Raw genomic sequence first — 17,975 nt, forward strand, 5'->3', positions numbered from 1 at the left:
TAGGCCGACTTGACAATCTAAATGGTATAAGTAAGAAGTCAAGTTGCGAAATTTAAAAAGAAAGAAGAGAAAGAATGTGGAATTAATGTAATATGAAGACTGATTGTTGTAGAAGAAGATTTGAAGGATGATCAAAGATCATTGAGGAGCAGCAGAGCCATATTTGATCAAGGAGGATCTAATGATGCTGAACAGAGACCTGTAACCAGCAAATTCAGTTGCATCTTGTTCAGGTCAATTCATTGTTGCTTTCTAACCATTGTAGCAGTGATTTCAAATCTCTTAACAGAGTTGGTTTAATAGCCATTTTGTAAATCCTCTAACAAGGTGACAGTTCAGTTGAATTGTTCTAAAGACCTCTAGCAAGGCCACTCCTAACAGGGTGATTAAATCCTCTAACAGGGTCACACCTAACAGTGTGTATTGTAACCTTTAGCAGGGTTGGCTCCTAACAGGGCTCACTTCAGAAGAGTAAAAAATTGGTGACTAGTTACTTGGTGGTTTTTCCCATATTGGGTTTCCACATTAAATCTGGTGTCTCTTGTGTTCCCTTTATTTTCAATTACATGCATGAATGCTTGAAAAAGTAATAGTTTAATCTTATCGAGGTACAACATTTTTTTACCAAGTAAAAGTAGTAACTAGATCTTTAAGACATCTAAGGGATCTGTTGAAATTAATTTTTGTTAGTAACTAATTCACCCCCTTCCTCAGTTACTCTATCTTTAATTCCAACATTCAATCCCCTTTTTTTCTATCATGCTCACTTGTTTGGGTTCATTGATCTTGTGCTAGTGCTTATCTTGAGAATAAGATACTATTATCTTCAAGAGCTTGAAAGATAAGAGAACAATAGAGTCAAACTTATCATGTGTATGACACAACTTGTTTATTTGTTTGTATACATTGTTTTAAAGTTATATTAGTATTGTTGATCTATTCTATAGATCTTAGACTTCTAGTTGAACTATTTAAAGTTTACAATAGATTCACATTTCAATACAAATGCTATTTTAAAATATTATCTTCTACCAATATAATTCAACTAAAGAATAAAACTTATTTTATGAAAAGGAAAGATTGAGATGTGATTGAGCAATTAATGAATGGAGGCCCTACACTCCTAATATGCTTAAAGTTCCACTAAAGGTGGTGTAGACTTAGGGTGCGGTCCCATGAGGGAGGCTTAAGCTCTATTTTTTAGAAAGCAGGTGGTCTCATGAACAAAATATAGTTGTGCTATGAGATTATTCAAAATCTTCTACTAAAAAGTAGAAGTCCCTCATTTTTAGAAGCAGGTGAAAAAGGGGTGGGGCTGGAAACAGCCCCACCAACTTAGAAATGTTTTTTTTCCACTTGTCAATAATCTAAATTTTAGTTTTTAAATTAAAATTTAGTTTGAAAGAGAATTTTAAATTTCAGCTTATTTTAATGCACATCTTCCTTAAATTTCGGAGTTAACATATTGAGTATCATAAATCATGGGACTGCTAGCTTTAAAATATTCCCTAAAAAGTAACAAGTAGCTGTCGCTCTATTTTGTAGGAAGCCCCCTTCCATAAGACCCCAGCGTTAAGAATATTCTTACTAGAATCATTAAAAAAGTACCAATCTCATCCTAGCTAGCTAAAGGAGCTTCATGGAAGGGGATATTCGTGTGCTCTAATTATATGCCCTTGTTGGCCCGAAGAAATAATTGATTCCCTCACCTTTACAATGGACACTTCAATTTAAAAAATAAAAATAAAAACAAACATTTCAACGCGTAGCCCCTCAATATCTAAAGTTCCTTCTAATTTGATTTCGGCATACGCAGAAAGCTACATCAATTAATTCCCTCCACACGCATCAACATCCAACTTGACACTACACAATCCAAACTCATCAGTTATTCGCCACGTGTCAAGGAATATTTCTAATTATATATTCTAAATTTTCCAAATGCTTTGTCGTCTATGTACTTCAACAACGATTGTCTGCGGATAAACACATCGTAATAAATTTGAGCCATTAAAAAAGAAGAGGAACCTAGTATTGCCCTTTCTTAAATTTTAGATTTGATATTTGTAGTATAGGGTTGCGTACTAGTGGTTGGGACCGGTGCGGGATTGTCACGCCACAGAGAAAAGGAGTAAGCCACTCGACACGTGTGTGACCTCCTACTGGTTACTTGCCGCATCCTTCACACGTGTGCTACTCCCCACTTCCAATTATTTGAGGTGAAATGAGATTTACCAAAGGAAAGAGGGAGCCCCTCTGGTAGATTCCTTGGTTCAATGAATCCTCAATAATTGTAAGAGGAAACAATTTTGATTAGGCATTTGGTCATGTTCTCTCGTGAGTTGTAACAATTATTTCATTTATAAAATTTATTCAAATATATTTCTAAATTAAAAATCAATATACACAAATAAACTACTATATTATTTAAGAAATTTAATTTATCAAATCTATTCATCAAATTTATTCAAACATATCTAATAAATTGAAAATCACTTTATCATGTTTAGAGTAGCCAATATACATACAATAAAATTCATCATTTAGGATATTTAATTTGTTCCAGTATATATGTAAAGGACATGAATCTATTGATCAAATGTATTCAAACACACTTGTAGAATAGAAATCATCTCATTAAATATATTCATTAAATATATTCAAACATACTTGTAAATTAGAAATCATTTGATCATGTTTAGCGTACACCCAGTTTGTTAACGCTCATGCATACAAGGGGAGCCACCACATCAAATTTATTCAAACATACTTGTAAATTGGAAATCATTTTATGAGGTTTACGATATCCAATTTGTTAGCACACATGCATAAATCCTTTTTAGGATAAAAGTATAAATTTGAAGTTTTTTTTCCTAACTCTTATAAATTGAAAATAGATATACAAATTGTTTTCCCTCATGTATCCAACAGACATCCAAAAAAAATGGGCTACTCCATCAAATTTATTCATGATCATGTTTAGGAGGTTACCCCTCCGGCCCAATATTGGTAAAAGTATAACTTGGAAACTCTCCTTGGCCACTCAAAAATTGAACATAAGTTTTGAAAAAAGTGATTTATAAAGAAGTAATAAATAGGCATATAGATTGCTTTATAATAACAAATAGGTATGCAAGTTGCTTTCCTTTTTAGCAATTTACACAAGATAAGTGTAATAAACATTATCAGTGCATCAAATTTTATTGGACCATTCATAATGGGTGAACCACTCTCCATCCTGTTTAGGAGGTTAACTCTTGCATGTTTCAATATGACTCTTGGGAAAAGTATAAATTGGAAGCTTTCCTCCACCACTTAAAATTAAAGAAGAGTTTTGAAAATAAATGATTTGTAAAGAAGTAACAAATAGCTATTTTGATTATTTTTTCTTTTTAATAATTTACAATACTAGACATTATTAGTATAACAAATTTATTGAGCGATACACTTAATTAGAAACCATCTTCACTAAATCCAATCTCTCAAATTTACTCTTATATACATATGAATTAAAAATAATCTTGAGTTAAAGAATCAAATTTGAGCAGTCCAATCTGTGAAATTTACTCTTATCAAATATAAAAAATTAAAAATTAAAAACTAAAAACTGTTTTCCACTTGGCATTTCTAAGAGATCTAGGCCCTCAAATTTAACCCCTTTGAATCTGAACCGAACACATCATGTAATGTTAGAATTTGAGTGCATACTTTTTTTTTTTTCTAGTGGTGGTAAAAACTTTTACCTGAAGTAAAGTGGAAAATAGAGATGGCGCTCATGTGAGCCTTTTGCGGGAGGCGTAGCTTTAAAAGGAGCCCCCGACGCGAAGAGTTCTCGGAGACGGTCGCGGCTCCAAATGAAGAAGGCTGCTGTGGATTAAAAGTTCAGGGGCTGTTTTCTTTTATTATCAATTTTCTTTGCCCATTTTTTTTGTTTCTTTTTCGCATTTCTATAGGCTGTACGATTGCGAGTTTGAGCATTAGTATTGGTCTCTGTGGAGATTTTTTCTGGTTGGTCGAGGCACTCGTTAGATTTGTCGCCATTGAAGTGGCGGGAGGAATCTAACATTGTTCTTGGCACTTGTCTGTGCGCCTTTGATTTCGGAATATCTGGTTTCGTTCTCTTGCAAATTTTTAATTTTGTTTATGCAATGATGTTTCTGATGTGCCGAAGGAGTCTCAAATTCGAATTTCACATTTCTGCTGAAATTTGATTGCTGGTGCTGCGTGGGTTTTGTGTGTCGGGGGGAATAGAGAATGGCGGGGAATGAGTGGATTAATGGATATTTGGAGGCAATCCTGGACTCCAGAACCGGATTTGCAGAAGAGAATAAGCCGGCTCTAACGCTTCTTGAGAGGGGATCTTTCAATCCTACGAAATACTTTGTTGAGGAAGTTGTCTCCGGCTTCGATGAATCCGACCTCCATCGGACATGGATAAAGGTTTGTTTCCCTTCCCTTTCCAGAGCAATTGAGGTAAAACTGCTGATTTAAGGACGCCATTAATGCTTGTTAAGAGGTTTTTAAGGGTTTCTTCGATAACTTTTCAGAGGTTCATAGAGGGATAAGGAACTTAACTTAAACTAGGCGTTCAAGCTAAAAAAAATCAAATTCTTCTGTAACGAAATCGCTTTTCATGCTTGCAGGTGGTGGCCATGCGGAACACCATGGAACGTAACAACAGATTGGAAAATATGTGCTGGAGGATTTGGCACCTGGCACGTAGGAAGAAGCAGGTACGGAAAACTACTGACATCCACTTATTTAACTTCAGGGGCTAATAGTAGTTTGGGACGGCCGAGATTTAATCTAACCTTTATGGAATGAATCTGGACCTCCCGTAAATAATGATTATTTAAGTCTAGGAAATTAATAATATCTTTTTGAGTCTCAATTATTATTCACGATCAGATTCGATTTCCGTTCAAAGCCGGTCATGGATGATCGACCATTTTCTGCGATTATTTGATAATTTAATGTCCAATCCAACATGAAGCAACTGTACTGCTGGCTAACCTTAGTTGAAGCTCGGCTAGCTTTGTGTGCTTTCTGTTGCAGTCATTGTAATAATGGAGTAAAATAGAAGGTCAATTGATATCTTTGATATCACTGTTCTTCATTTGTGGTTAATATTTGTACTCCAATCTCGTGGCTTAGCGCCTGCTATAGTTTCAATTTCAGGATTTTCCATGTTCAAGTTGTTCCGCGTGCGGGATTCGCTAAACCTAGTTCGAAGTTCGAGCACCTGAGGATTTGGAAGTCATTTCCTCTGTTGTTTCTGTGATTGTTGGGTGTTTTGACGTGCAGAGTTCGATACCCTCCGCTAACTAGCTGAAAATTGTGAGGTGCATTGTCCTTAACCGGAAATAGTTCGAACTCTTTAAAACATTTAAACTCAAATTTTGAACTTTAATGAGTTTTTTAAAACAAGGTCAAGTTTTGAAACAACTTACTTCTCAATGAAAAGCAAAAGCTGATTATAAACATCACAATCAGGAGTCTCTAATTCTAATATTGTGAATCGTTTTCAGAAAATTGGAAGAAGAGGCACATAACTGGATTGCCATTTTCTATCAATAAAAGGCTGCCGGGACTCGTGTGATCGGAATCGATCCCATGGGGCCCGGCGGGGGAATCTTCTGTCAATCAAATTTTTTTTTCCCTCTTCTGAAAACTTTATGTTGAAAAGTTAATTATTCTGAAAGGTAACGGAGACTGTAAATTGGAAAAATTGTGTGACAGCTCGAGTGGGACGATGCGCACAGGCTTGCAAAGAGACGAATTGAACGTGAACAAGGCCGGAAGGATGCGACGGAGGATATGTCGGAGGATATATCTGAGGGAGAAAAAACTGATATTCCCGCCATTGCTGAAACTCCAAAACGCGCGTTTTCCCGAAACTTCTCGGACTTGCAGGTGTGGTCTGATGAAAATAAATCAAAGCGCCTCTACATTGTGCTCATCAGGTAAATATTCCCAAAGCTTTTTTTTGGAGCAAAATATTTCTTAAGCTTTTCATAATATGCTGCCTTTAAATGCTATGGTCGTTTTTCTTTAATAATGGAGGTCACTGCTGCGAATTATTATTGGTCATAAAGCACTGTATGCCTTACCAGCGTGGACTTGAACGCGAAATATCTCTATTAGGCAGTGTACAAGATTCCTGTCAGTTAACATGACTTCATTAATGATTTAAGCCTGACGTTTTCAGTAATAGATGATTTCCGCCTAGAGTATTTTGCTGTTCAAACAATTCTATGTATAATTTTTTTCTTCTCAAAAAGTTGTATTTGAAACTAATTTCTCTTCCAGTTCCAATCAACCTATTACGGTAATTTATCCATTTGAGGCCACACCATTCTTGAATATCAAATCGTTCAACAACCAGAGATAATTTTTTGCTGGTGAGGGAGGTGTTAAATTACCGTTGACTGTTACCTTGATGTTTAAATAGAGCAATTTGGGGTAGCCTTCCCCATTGCTAGCATGACCAAGGAGCGTTTCTCATTAATGTCATACATTGTAGGGCCTGAATACAACGAACCCTGTATGTCCTTTTTCTTCTTAAGATACAAATTTTATCACTGTGCAAAATTAAGGGCATTAAACATCTGTGCGTTCTCTATATGTCTGCAATTTCTCAAGTGTGACTCAAAGCACACTCGTTGTTTACTTGCTAAATTTGGTTCCTTAATCATCAAAGGGTAAATTGGGCATTACGAAGCTCTGATCATTGCTAGATTTGCAATTTGCAACCAAGAAGACTAAGGTTATTGAGCCATAAAAAATTGGTATTCCTTTGTAGCAAACTATGTGCACCTGGTTAGGCTTTTAGTCATGTCCAAGCTTGGGTCAATGCAGACAGATTTTTGTTGCATTTATAAGATGCATGATTTCATGTTAGAAAGAAAATGACCAACATATCAGTTCCTTTAAAGTTCTTGTTCATTTGGATATGAGTGGAGTTCAAAGCTTGAAACTTTTGCAATAAATGACCCTTTGAAATTTGTTACTGAGAACTGCCTTTTGGTAAAGTTCGTTAAGAACTGCCTTTTTATTTTTTACTTTCTTTCAGTGAGGAAAACTAGTTTGTGATGTGATTGCCCATCCATTATAGCTTACTTTAGCTGGTAGGAAACTTTCTAAGCTTCTCTGTTTTTGCAATTTCAGTCAGGGACCATTTGAAGATACTAAAATGTCTGAAATGACATTATATCATAGAAAAAAAGTTTGGTACACCAGAATTACCAAATGTTATCTTTAAGACCCACATCTATATCTTCTTGGAAAACTCCTAACATGTGTAGAACATGGGCAAGAATAACTCAAAATCAGGCATTCACCAATAGAAGAATAAAGCACCATCCTATAGGTTATTAAAGAAGTGAAATTCACGTTAGTCGAATTGATCTTATATTTTCCTTTCTGTGTTGCCTTACCGGCCACTATTATTTTCAGCTAAAGATAAACAATTGTCAATCATAGATTTCTATTCATTTCCATATCTAAACCATTTTCATGTTGTTCTAGACCATTCTTGTATTTGTTCTGCTTCTGTACCCTCTTCAATGGGGTATGAGAAAGCATTATTTTTATCAAAGAGTGTGATATGTAGTTTCCAATGAGCAGTACTATTGCATTTTAAACTATTATGTTGTTAATCATGGAAGTTGCATATCCCTTTTACCCTTTGTGTTAACAATGATGGCTACATATTCTTTGTGTACTTATTTAGAAAGTTTCTAGTAATCAGGAGGATTGAGGTGTGCTTCAATGCTAGATATTTACACTGCAAAATGCAAGTCATATTTTTCCAAGAAAAAAGTTTTTACAGCTCAATTCAATAAATTTGTATTTTCATGCTTGATATTGCTAGCAAGGAAGTAGATGCATTTATTAATTCAATTAATATCATCAGTTCCTTAGTATGACAAAGAAAGGAATAAAATTGTTCTATTCATGAAGATGTCAACCTCAGGAACTCAATTTGAATTTAAAGAAAAAACACATGGAAATTGCTTTTATTGCAACTTCTTTGCATATTATTTCATAAATAGTTCTCTTCTACAGTTTGCATGGTTTGGTGAGAGGAGATAACATGGAATTAGGTAGAGATTCAGATACGGGTGGGCAAGTAAGTGTTTGTTGTTATTTTATTGGATAATTTTGTGTGTTGTTATTTTCTTTTCCTCATAAAAGATTTAAATATCTTAAGATTTCATTGAGAATTTTTCATTTCCTAATTTTATAATAGTTACTATACAACATGTTTTTTAAATGAACATGTTTAATCCTGTTTAGGTTAAATATGTTGTGGAAGTTGCAAGGGCACTGTCAATGATGCCTGGAGTTTACCGTGTTGATTTATTCACAAGACAGATCTCCTCTCCAGATGTTGATTGGAGCTATGGTGAGCCAACAGAGATGTTAACCCCAGGATCATATGATGCTGATGGTCATGGTGGAGGGGAAAGTACTGGTGCATATATCATAAGGATTCCTTTTGGTCCAAGGGATAAGTATATTCGCAAGGAATTACTATGGCCATTCATTCAAGAGTTTGTAGATGGAGCATTAGCTCACATTCTGAACATGTCTAGAGTACTTGGAGAGCAAATTGGTGGAGGAGAGTCAGTTTGGCCTTATGTTATTCATGGTCACTATGCAGATGCAGGGGATAGTGCAGCACTCCTGTCAGGAGCTCTGAATGTTCCAATGGTTCTTACTGGCCATTCCCTTGGGCGAAATAAACTTGAGCAACTTCTAAAACAAGGAAGACAATCAAGAGAGGACATTAATACAACTTACAAAATAATGCGCCGAATTGAAGCAGAAGAATTATCCTTGGATGCTGCAGAGCTTGTTATTACAAGTACAAAGCAAGAAATCGATGAGCAATGGGGTTTGTATGATGGTTTTGATGTCAAACTCGAAAAAGTTTTGAGAGCACGTGCAAAGCGAGGAGTGAACTGTCATGGTCGTTTCATGCCACGGATGGTGGTGAGTTTTCTTCTCTGATCAAGCAAGTTTTTCTTTTATTGTATTATAATAAAATCCATTCTAGAATGATTTGAGTAGCTACTTAGGAATGTTTAAGGAGTGAAAAAATGTGACAATCCTGTGCCAACACTAATTTAAGTCATTAAGAACTTCAATATAGCCATGATATGCAGAAATTATGCAATTGTTCCTCTTAGCTTTTAAAAGAATGTACATAACTAGATTTTTAAATTGGCATTTGGAAAATGGGCAGTACAAGATTTTTTAACTTCCTCAAATTCCAGGTTATACCACCTGGAATGGATTTCAGCAATGTGATTGTCCAAGAAGAACCTACAGATGCTGATGGAGAGCTTGCAGCTTTGATCAATGGTGATGGCAACCTATCTCCTAGAGCCCTACCAACTATATGGTCAGAGGTAATTATCATTTTTATCTAATTCTCCTCATCTCTCCTTTATCATTTCTTCCCCCTCTTATATATATTCTAACTAGAAACTAGCATTTTCATGTTTTTTTCACAGATAATGCGTTTTTTCTCAAACCCACACAAACCAATGATTCTTGCTTTATCTCGACCTGATCCAAAAAAGAATATTACTACCCTCGTGAAAGCATTTGGAGAGTGTCGTTCATTACGTGAACTTGCCAATCTGGTGAGGAAAAAAAAGTTGTCTTTAGTATTCTGTGGATGAGTTTTTATATCTTTTATTGACATAAAGATAAATGTAGAATCTAAGTGACTTAGATCATGGATGGTGAGTCTCTCTGAAGTTATAACCTTTAATACAAGAAACTCATTTTTTTATGCAGACATTGATAATGGGGAATAGAGATGATGTAGATGAAATGTCTGGAGGTAATGCAGCTGTTCTTATAACTGTTTTGAAGATGATAGATAAGTATGACTTATATGGACAAGTTGCCTACCCTAAACATCACAGGCAATCTGATGTTCCAGAAATTTATCGCCTTGCTGCAAAAACTAAGGTGTGTATTCTCAAATAGGTTCCAAAAGAACCTAGTGTAATGATTGATGAAGTATATATGGCTTACTATTAAGTCAACAAATCTTGTTGGTTTCCAGGGAGTGTTTATTAATCCAGCTCTGGTGGAACCCTTTGGTCTTACTCTCATTGAGGTAATAAGATTCTCTACACAAACTTCTTGACAGTTAAATATCAGGCATCTTCTAGTTATTATCTATGTGCAGACAAAATATTATGTCATCAATTCTGGGGCCTATTTTCTCTCAAGAGAAACTTTCTTCTTTCCTGATAATAGGATTTATTTCTACTCGAATTTTCCTATAAGTTTTGCTATTTATAAACGGCAGGCAGCTGCACATGGTTTGCCCATGGTCGCAACAAAGAATGGAGGGCCAGTGGACATACACAGGGTACTGTATATTATCTTTTTGTGTTTTTCAAGTTGATGGATATATGATGTCTCCTCAATAAATGGAGATAGACAAAATTGCATTTTAATTGTGAAACCTTAGTACTTACAAGGAATAAATTGAAAAGAAATTGTAACTAGTTGTTGTAGAAAACAGTAAAAATATGAACTGAAAATTGCTATTAACTTTTTCCTTTTGCAGGCTCTCAACAATGGGTTGTTGGTTGATCCACATGATCAGCAGGCTATAGCTTCTGCATTACTAAAGCTTGTAGCAGACAAGAACTTATGGAACGACTGCCGTCGCAACGGATTGAAAAATATCCATCGCTTTTCATGGCCAGAACATTGCAGGACATATTTGTCAAGGATAGCTTTATGCAGGATGAGGCATCCGCAGTGGCAAACTGACAACCCAACAGATTCAACTGTGGATGAATCGATGGGTGACTCGTTGAAAGATGTACAAGACATGTCTCTCAGGCTTTCTATTGATGGTGAGAGATCATCTATAAATGGCTCTGTGGATAACTCCGGGGAACTTGAAAAATTACTTGCAGCAAAAGGCAACCCAGAAATATCTAGCCAGGTCAAAAAGCTTTTAGGCAAATTGAAAAGGTTGCCAACATCTGAAGAAAATGAGCCAAAGATCCCATCAACTAATGTATCCATCCCAAACAAATACCCCGCACTTAGAAAGAGGATGAGAATCTTTGTTATTGCTGTGGACTGCTACAATGAAGATGGTAAAACTTCTCCCCACATGTTGGACATTATTCAGGGGATATTCAAATCCGTGCTTTCGGATCCAGCAACAACAAGATTTGTTGGTTTTGTGCTATCAACAGCGCTAACAATTGATGAGACTCTCAAGATGTTGGGCTCGGGAAATATACAGCCACAGGACTTTGATGCTTTTATCTGCAGCAGTGGTAGTGAAATCTACTATCCAACTACTTCTGCTTACTCCGATGATGGATCAGATAAGAAAGTGTGTTTTGATGCAGATTATGAATACCACATTGACTACCGATGGGGTGCAGAAGGGCTGAGGAAAACAATTTCCAAATTGACAGCTCATGAAGGGGATGGCCAACAAAAGCATAGTCGTGTCATTTTTGAAGATGCAGAGCACAGCAATGCACATTGCCTTTCCTATGTTGTGAAGGACTCTACCAAGGTATGCAATTTATATCTGTTTGTGCTAGGCAGTTATTGGTTGCAAGTGATACAAAAATCTCAAGGCACTGCTGAAGCAATTTGTTAGTCAATTGTGGACACTCTTAAGGAGTAAGTTATCTGACCTAGAACCTCGCCCCTTAAACTGTGTAGGCTTGTTTCAATGAATTGCCATGATATTGTCACAGTTGATCTGATGCAGTTCTTCAATTATTACGTATAGACTAAGTATGCACCATGCTCATAATCTATCACTATTGCTTAGCCCCACCTCCTCTTATTTGACTCAAAAGGTCTAGTTTATGTGATACTTTGCTCCACAACGAAATCCATGAACTCCATATTTATATCTGACCCATGAAAAAGAATTGCAGTTTTCTTTTTCGTAAGTCTTAATAGAATGTTAAGTAGGTGTTTCTGACCAATGGTGCTACGCTTGTAGGTCCGGAAAGTAGATGAACTTCGTCAAAGTATGAGAATGCGGGGTTTAAGGTGCCATCTAATGTATTGCCGTAATTCTACACAGATGCATGTCATTCCACTTCTTGCTTCACGCTCTCAAGCTTTGAGGTATGTATTTTCATTTTATTTGCGAAATGCTACTTTTGCCTTCTTTTTTTCCACATGTAACATCACCACGAATGAGTTTATTACACAGTGAACTTCCTATAAAGTGCAATTTTCTAGTCGTTAGTTGTTGTATAACTCTCAAAATACCATAAATATTACAGCAACACTTCGCTGATTGAGAATTTTTTTTTGTGTACTTGTTTTTCAAATGCTCTATTTTACTATTATAGAAACATGCTATTTTATAGATTGTAATTTTAAAATACAAAATCTTACTTTCTTAATTAAACTACTTTTCCACCATCATGATTATTTGATTCAGTGATGATTTTTTCGACTAGAATCATTATTATCTCATTTTATGATAAATTTCTGAAACATGATATACAAGTGTTAATTTTCTTCTTCAGCAAATAAATATTGCTTAAAAAATTCAATCTTATTTTTATGAATATTCAAAACTTACACGTGTGCAATTTTTAATTTACAAATTTTAATGCTCTTATCGGCAGTGTTTCTTGAAAACACTTTGAATTTCTAAAATTTTGCTTAGTGTATAAGTTGTTGATTTAACAATATTTCTGTATGCAGGTATTTGTTTGTTCGATGGGGAGCAGAGGTATCAAAAATGCTTGTTTTTGTGGGAGACACTGGTGATACTGATTATGAAGAAATGTTGTCAGGGTCCCACAAATCCATAATTTTGAAAGGGGCAGTAGAATTTGGTTCTGAAAAACTATTACGGAGTAGTGGAAGTTATCAAAGAGAAGACATTGTCCCTCCTGAAAGCCAAAATATAGTTTCAACTGAAGATGGCTATAGTTGTGAAGCAATTTTGAATGCAATGAAGCAATTAGGATGTAAATAAGGAGGATTCCTAACCCTTCTAGAATGCTTCTATATTCTTAATATTATAAGAAGGTTAATAATTATATTTATATATATAAAATACTGTACTTCCGTTACCTCTCTCTTTCTATTCCAAGAAATACATACGATTTAACTGAGGGTGGTTTACTTATATTTATCTTTCCTCACTACTCTATTTATTTACACGAGGAATTAAGAAAACTATATTTCCCTCGTCTTATTATGGGAAATGATGTTGTCAAAGCTTTAAGAGCAGGCAATTTGTAAGACCTAGAAAATTGATGTAAACAGTGTAAACTGCATATCAAATTTTTATTTTATTTTGTATATTTTATTAGTCTGCAAGTTGGTAGATTCCTAGATAAGTTGGTAGATTCCTAGATAGTACACTTTTACATGGTCAATGTATAACTCATCTTGATCAGATCTTGGTCATTTTATTTATTCAAGGTATAAAAGTTTTGGGTATTTTAAAGGATAATCGTATTTTTTGAGATTTTATAAAGACAAATAAATCATTTGTCTTTTTATTGTCCCTAATCTTTGTTCTTTGCCTAATACATTTATAAATGATATCTTTTTAATATCTTTTTTCAAATTAAAGGTATATTAAATTAATATCTTTTTCAAATTAAAAGTATATTAATTAAAGCAAATTCTTCTAATCCCAAAATAAACTTGCATTAGATGATTACATAGGTACTAAGTTGATTTCCAACAATCATCATCAAAGTGAATTTACATAGGAGGTGATTATATAAGTACAAGGCTCATTCTCATTTATCAAAGTGAATTTGTAAGAGGTGCTTGTATAGGTAAAAAGTTCGACTTTAACAAATTTGCATGCATCATTAATAAAGATATGTTTCTTATTTAAAATTTGATTCTAATACTCAATTTATTTATTATCTTTAAAAGTTAAAAAAAGTGTTGAAATCCCAACTTAATATCATGATACAAATTATCTATTTAGTGTTCCTTTTGTTGTTCTTTTTAATCGTCAAAATAAATAGATCACTTTGTTCTTTGCATTTTGGTTTTTAAATGATGTGCTTTTTATATTTATTTTTTAAATGAAAAGTATATCAATATTTAATCATCAAAATTGTTGGTGTAGTAAAATATTTACTACTTACAATCTACTTAAGTTTATTTTGGATAATTCATCTGTATATTAATTGGCATGTTAACACATAGTTGTTTGGATTTCATTTTAGCATGGGCTGTTGGACACATGAGGTGGAGTTAGTTGTCATCTTATGTCTCTTTTTGTGTGCTATCCATGTTTAGTGTTCCTATCACTTATCATCCTCACATTGTTGCTTGTGTGAACATACTTTGTTATACAATAGAGGATGATCCACCTTAGGTGGACATTTGATTACACTTTGTGTGATTGATAGGTTATGTTTTGCATTACTCCTAGTTATCATGCATTTCTTATATATTGAGGCATATATATTCTGGACATATCTAAATACTAGAATGTGCATTTAATGCATATATTATGGGAAATGATGTTGTCAAAGCTTAAGGAGTAGACAAGCTTGTAAGACCTATTATATTGATGTAAATGGTGAGAACTGAATATCAAATTTTATTTTATTTTGTATATTTTGTAAGTATTACTCTACAAGTTGGTAGATTCCTCAATAGTACACTTTTACATGGTTAATGTATAATTCATCTTAACTTTTAAAGGATAATCTTAACTTTTTTGAGATTTTATAAAGACAAATAAATTATTAAGATATAATACAAGTTGTCTTTCTATTGTCCCTTAAATAAAGCCTAATACATTTTTAAATGATATCTTTTTAATATATTTTTCAAATTAAAAGTATATTAAATTAATATTTTTTTTCAAATTAAAAGTATATTAAAATTAAAGAAAATCCTTTTAATCACCAAAATTAACTTGCATCAAATGATTATATAGGCATGAAGTTCATTTCCAACAATCATCAAATTGAATTTGTAGGAGGTGATTATATAGGTACAAAGCTCATTCTCAATTATCAAAGCGAGTTTGTAAGAGGTGCTTGTATAGGTCAAAAGCTCACCTTCACACAAGAATAACAAATTTGCATGCATAAACTTCATTTGAATAATTAATAAAGATTTTATTCTTATTTAAAATTGATTCTAATAAATGTAGATTTCTAATCTAATCTCATTGATACGAGTATAAAGATTAACATCAAGTTATTTAAGATCTTTAAAGGTAGAAAATTTGTTGAAATCTAATCTTAATATCATGACACAAATTGTCTATTTAGTGTCCCTTTTGTTCTTCTTTTTACTCATCAAAATAAATAGATAATTATTCTTTGTATATTAGTTTAAATTAAATAATGTATTTTTTATATTTTTTTTTTAAAATGAAAAGTATATCAATATTTAATCATCAAAATTGTTGGTGTGGTAGAATATTCACTACTTACAATGTGCTTAAGTTTATTTTGGATAAGTCATTTGTATATTAGCTGCCATGTAAACACATAGGTTTTTGTATTTCATTTTAGCATGGGTCGTTGGAGATATGTGGTGGAGTTAGTTTTCTTTTTATGTCTCTCTTTGTGTATCCACGTTCAGTGCTCCTATCACATTATCATCCTCACATTGTTGCTCATTTGCACATACTTTGTTGTACGATAGAGGATGATCCAACTTTGATGGACATTTGATTACATGTAGTGTGATTACTATGTTATGTTTTGCATTACTCCTAGTTATCATGCATTTCTTATATATTAAGGCATATATATTGTGGACATATCAAAATATTTGAATGTGCATTTTATGCATATATTAATCAATGAATTGATCATATCATTTTGCATATCTCTTGTGTTATCAATTGAGATTATAGATCTTGGTATTTCATTTATTACCTTAGGAAACTTATATGGTTTCAAAGTGATATCAAAATTCTTACATGGTATTAGAGTTGTAAGAGTGTTCATTATATAGCCATTGAAGATTTTTCTATTTCAACTTATGAGGTTGTGATTCAAATCTAGGATCAACATCTTGTGGGAGTGTCTTGAGAAAGATCAGACCTCACCATTGTATTTGGGAGTCGTTCTAGTAAACATAGACTATAAATTTTTCAATATTGGGCATGTTAGTTCCTAAAAAGGTTTTATGAAAAAAGTGGCTGCAAAGTTAATCTCTTAATTTCTTATGGAGAAATCAATCCAAATATCATAAATCTCTAGCAATTGGACCATTTGTCAAGGATCTACTAAACCATTCTACAATTTGGGCTTTGCAAAACTTGGGAGGTTAATCCCTTGATGTATTTACATATCTTAGAATCGAACTTGTAAATGACATTAAAATAAAGTAGATAATCTCATACAAAGGCTCCATAGAAAAGGTAGTCAGTGATCCTTGACCCATTAGAGAATGAGACAACAACTACAAAAATAACAAAAAGGAAAAAGAATGAACATATAGGTGCTTGCATATTTTGGAAATAACATAAGTTATGCATAAGTGACTACTTATCCTAGGGAATAGCGTCAAACAAGAGAAAAAAATAGAGCTCCAATTGTAAATAAAACATAACCAAAATATCATTTTGAATACTTGATAAATAAAGGGTGGTAGTGATGGCATTGTCGATTATCAATCCTCATGTCTCTAGGTTTTCTCTATTGTTAGTTTCAGTACTCCCTCTAAATTATGCCTCCTTATATGTTGGTGAAGATCATTCTATTGGCAATGAGACTATATGAGGGGGGGTTTTGTCTTGTCTTTGTCTATTTTTTTGGCATTTTGTTGCTGACCTTGGTGTCTTCTTCTTTGGTAGTTTCTATGATGGTAGATATTTTTCTTACTTCATTGGCCTTGCCTATGGGTTGTGGTGTTGATATTGTTGGAAATAGAGATGGAGTAACTAAGAGGGGAGGGGTGAATCAGTTACCACAAAAATAAATCCACAGATCCTTGGATGTCTTAAAATATCTACTGCTGACACTCGATAACCACACAAATAAATGTTGAAACTTGATAGATGTTCTGTTAACTTATTAAGCATTTAAAGTGGTTAACATGCATGCATAAAGAAATAATCATGAACACAAGAGACACTAGATTTAACGTGGAAACCCAATTTGGGAAAAACCACCAAGTAACTAGTTACCAATTTTCACTCTCCTAAAGTGAGCCCTGTTAGGAGCCAACCCTGTTAAAGGTTACAAAACACACTATTAGGTGTGACCCTGTTAGAGGATTTAATCACCCTATTAGAAGTGGCCTTGTCAGAGGTCTTTAAAACAATTCAACTGAATTGTCACCTTGTTAGAGGATTTACAAAATGGCTATCAAACCAACTCTGTTAAGAGGTTTTGAATCACTATTACAATGATTAGAAAGCAAAAATGAAGTGATCTAAAATATATGCAACTTATCTTTGCTGAATACAAATCTCTGTTCTGCTTCACTAGATCCTTACTGATCGAACACAACTTTACAGCTTCATAAGGATATCTAATCCTTCCTTAACATTCGCTCATATATCCGCTCATTCATGTACATTCACACTCTTATGCATCCACACTCTTACATCTTATGAATTCACAACTTGACCTTTCATATATACCTTTCATATTGTCAAGTTAGCTCAATTACAAGTTACAACAACTAAAAAAAATTAAATCAGTCAGCTCCACAAGATAATTAAACTTAATTCTTTAGAACAATAAAATTCTTTGCTGCCCGACCCAGCTCGGTGACCATTACTCCAGAATGGTATCCCCAGTGTTAACGAAGTGAAGCTCGGTAAACATTGAAAACCTTGCAACTTTCTTCGGAGAGAGTTAACTCGGTAAACATTGACCTTCCTTCATTTACTGAGTGAGCTCGGTAAAAGCTAACCTTCCTTCGCTTACCGAGTGAGCTCGGTAAAAGCTAACTTTCTCTTTGATGACTGAGTGAACTCGATAGACATTGAA

At 33.9% G+C, this 17,975-nt stretch overlaps 1 protein-coding gene across 2 annotated transcripts; it reads left to right on the forward strand.

Annotated features, from left to right (window-relative positions):
* The first annotated feature begins 3,834 nt into the window (after window positions 1–3,834).
* On the forward strand, window positions 3,835–13,341 carry SPS3F (sucrose phosphate synthase 3F). 2 transcript variants are annotated; one of them, XM_089803390.1, is made up of 13 exons: window positions 3,835–4,440; window positions 4,644–4,733; window positions 5,740–5,963; window positions 8,068–8,131; window positions 8,299–8,997; window positions 9,282–9,416; window positions 9,522–9,653; window positions 9,811–9,987; window positions 10,085–10,138; window positions 10,334–10,396; window positions 10,598–11,575; window positions 12,017–12,144; window positions 12,736–13,341. In XM_089803390.1, exons 1-13 carry the CDS (start codon window positions 4,255–4,257, stop codon window positions 13,010–13,012), a joined length of 3,207 nt encoding a protein of 1,068 aa, XP_089659516.1. In that variant the 5' UTR covers window positions 3,835–4,254; the 3' UTR covers window positions 13,013–13,341. The 2 variants fall into 2 exon arrangements, with proteins under 2 accessions (XP_089659516.1, XP_089659518.1); XM_089803392.1 differs by lacking the exons at window positions 3,835–4,440; window positions 4,644–4,733 and adding an exon at window positions 5,167–5,342 and having other exon boundaries at window positions 5,529–5,963.
* Window positions 13,342–17,975: the final 4,634 nt, after the last annotated feature.

The sequence above is a fragment of the Cupressus sempervirens genome, chromosome 10 (assembly GCF_028749045.1).
Source record: "Cupressus sempervirens isolate cs-2001-9-10 chromosome 10, ASM2874904v1, whole genome shotgun sequence".
Lineage (NCBI taxonomy): Eukaryota > Viridiplantae > Streptophyta > Pinopsida > Cupressales > Cupressaceae > Cupressus > Cupressus sempervirens.

Bases quoted from the DNA above. Each gene is read 5' to 3' on its own strand.
- SPS3F (XM_089803390.1), top strand. From the start codon at position 4,255: ATGGCGGGGAATGAGTGGATTAATGGATATTTGGAGGCAATCCTGGAC. The intron at 9,417-9,521 runs GTAATTATCATT...TTTTTTTCACAG, and splicing joins TACCAACTATATGGTCAGAG to ATAATGCGTTTTTTCTCAAA. The intron at 9,988-10,084 runs GTGTGTATTCTC...GTTGGTTTCCAG, and splicing joins GCCTTGCTGCAAAAACTAAG to GGAGTGTTTATTAATCCAGC.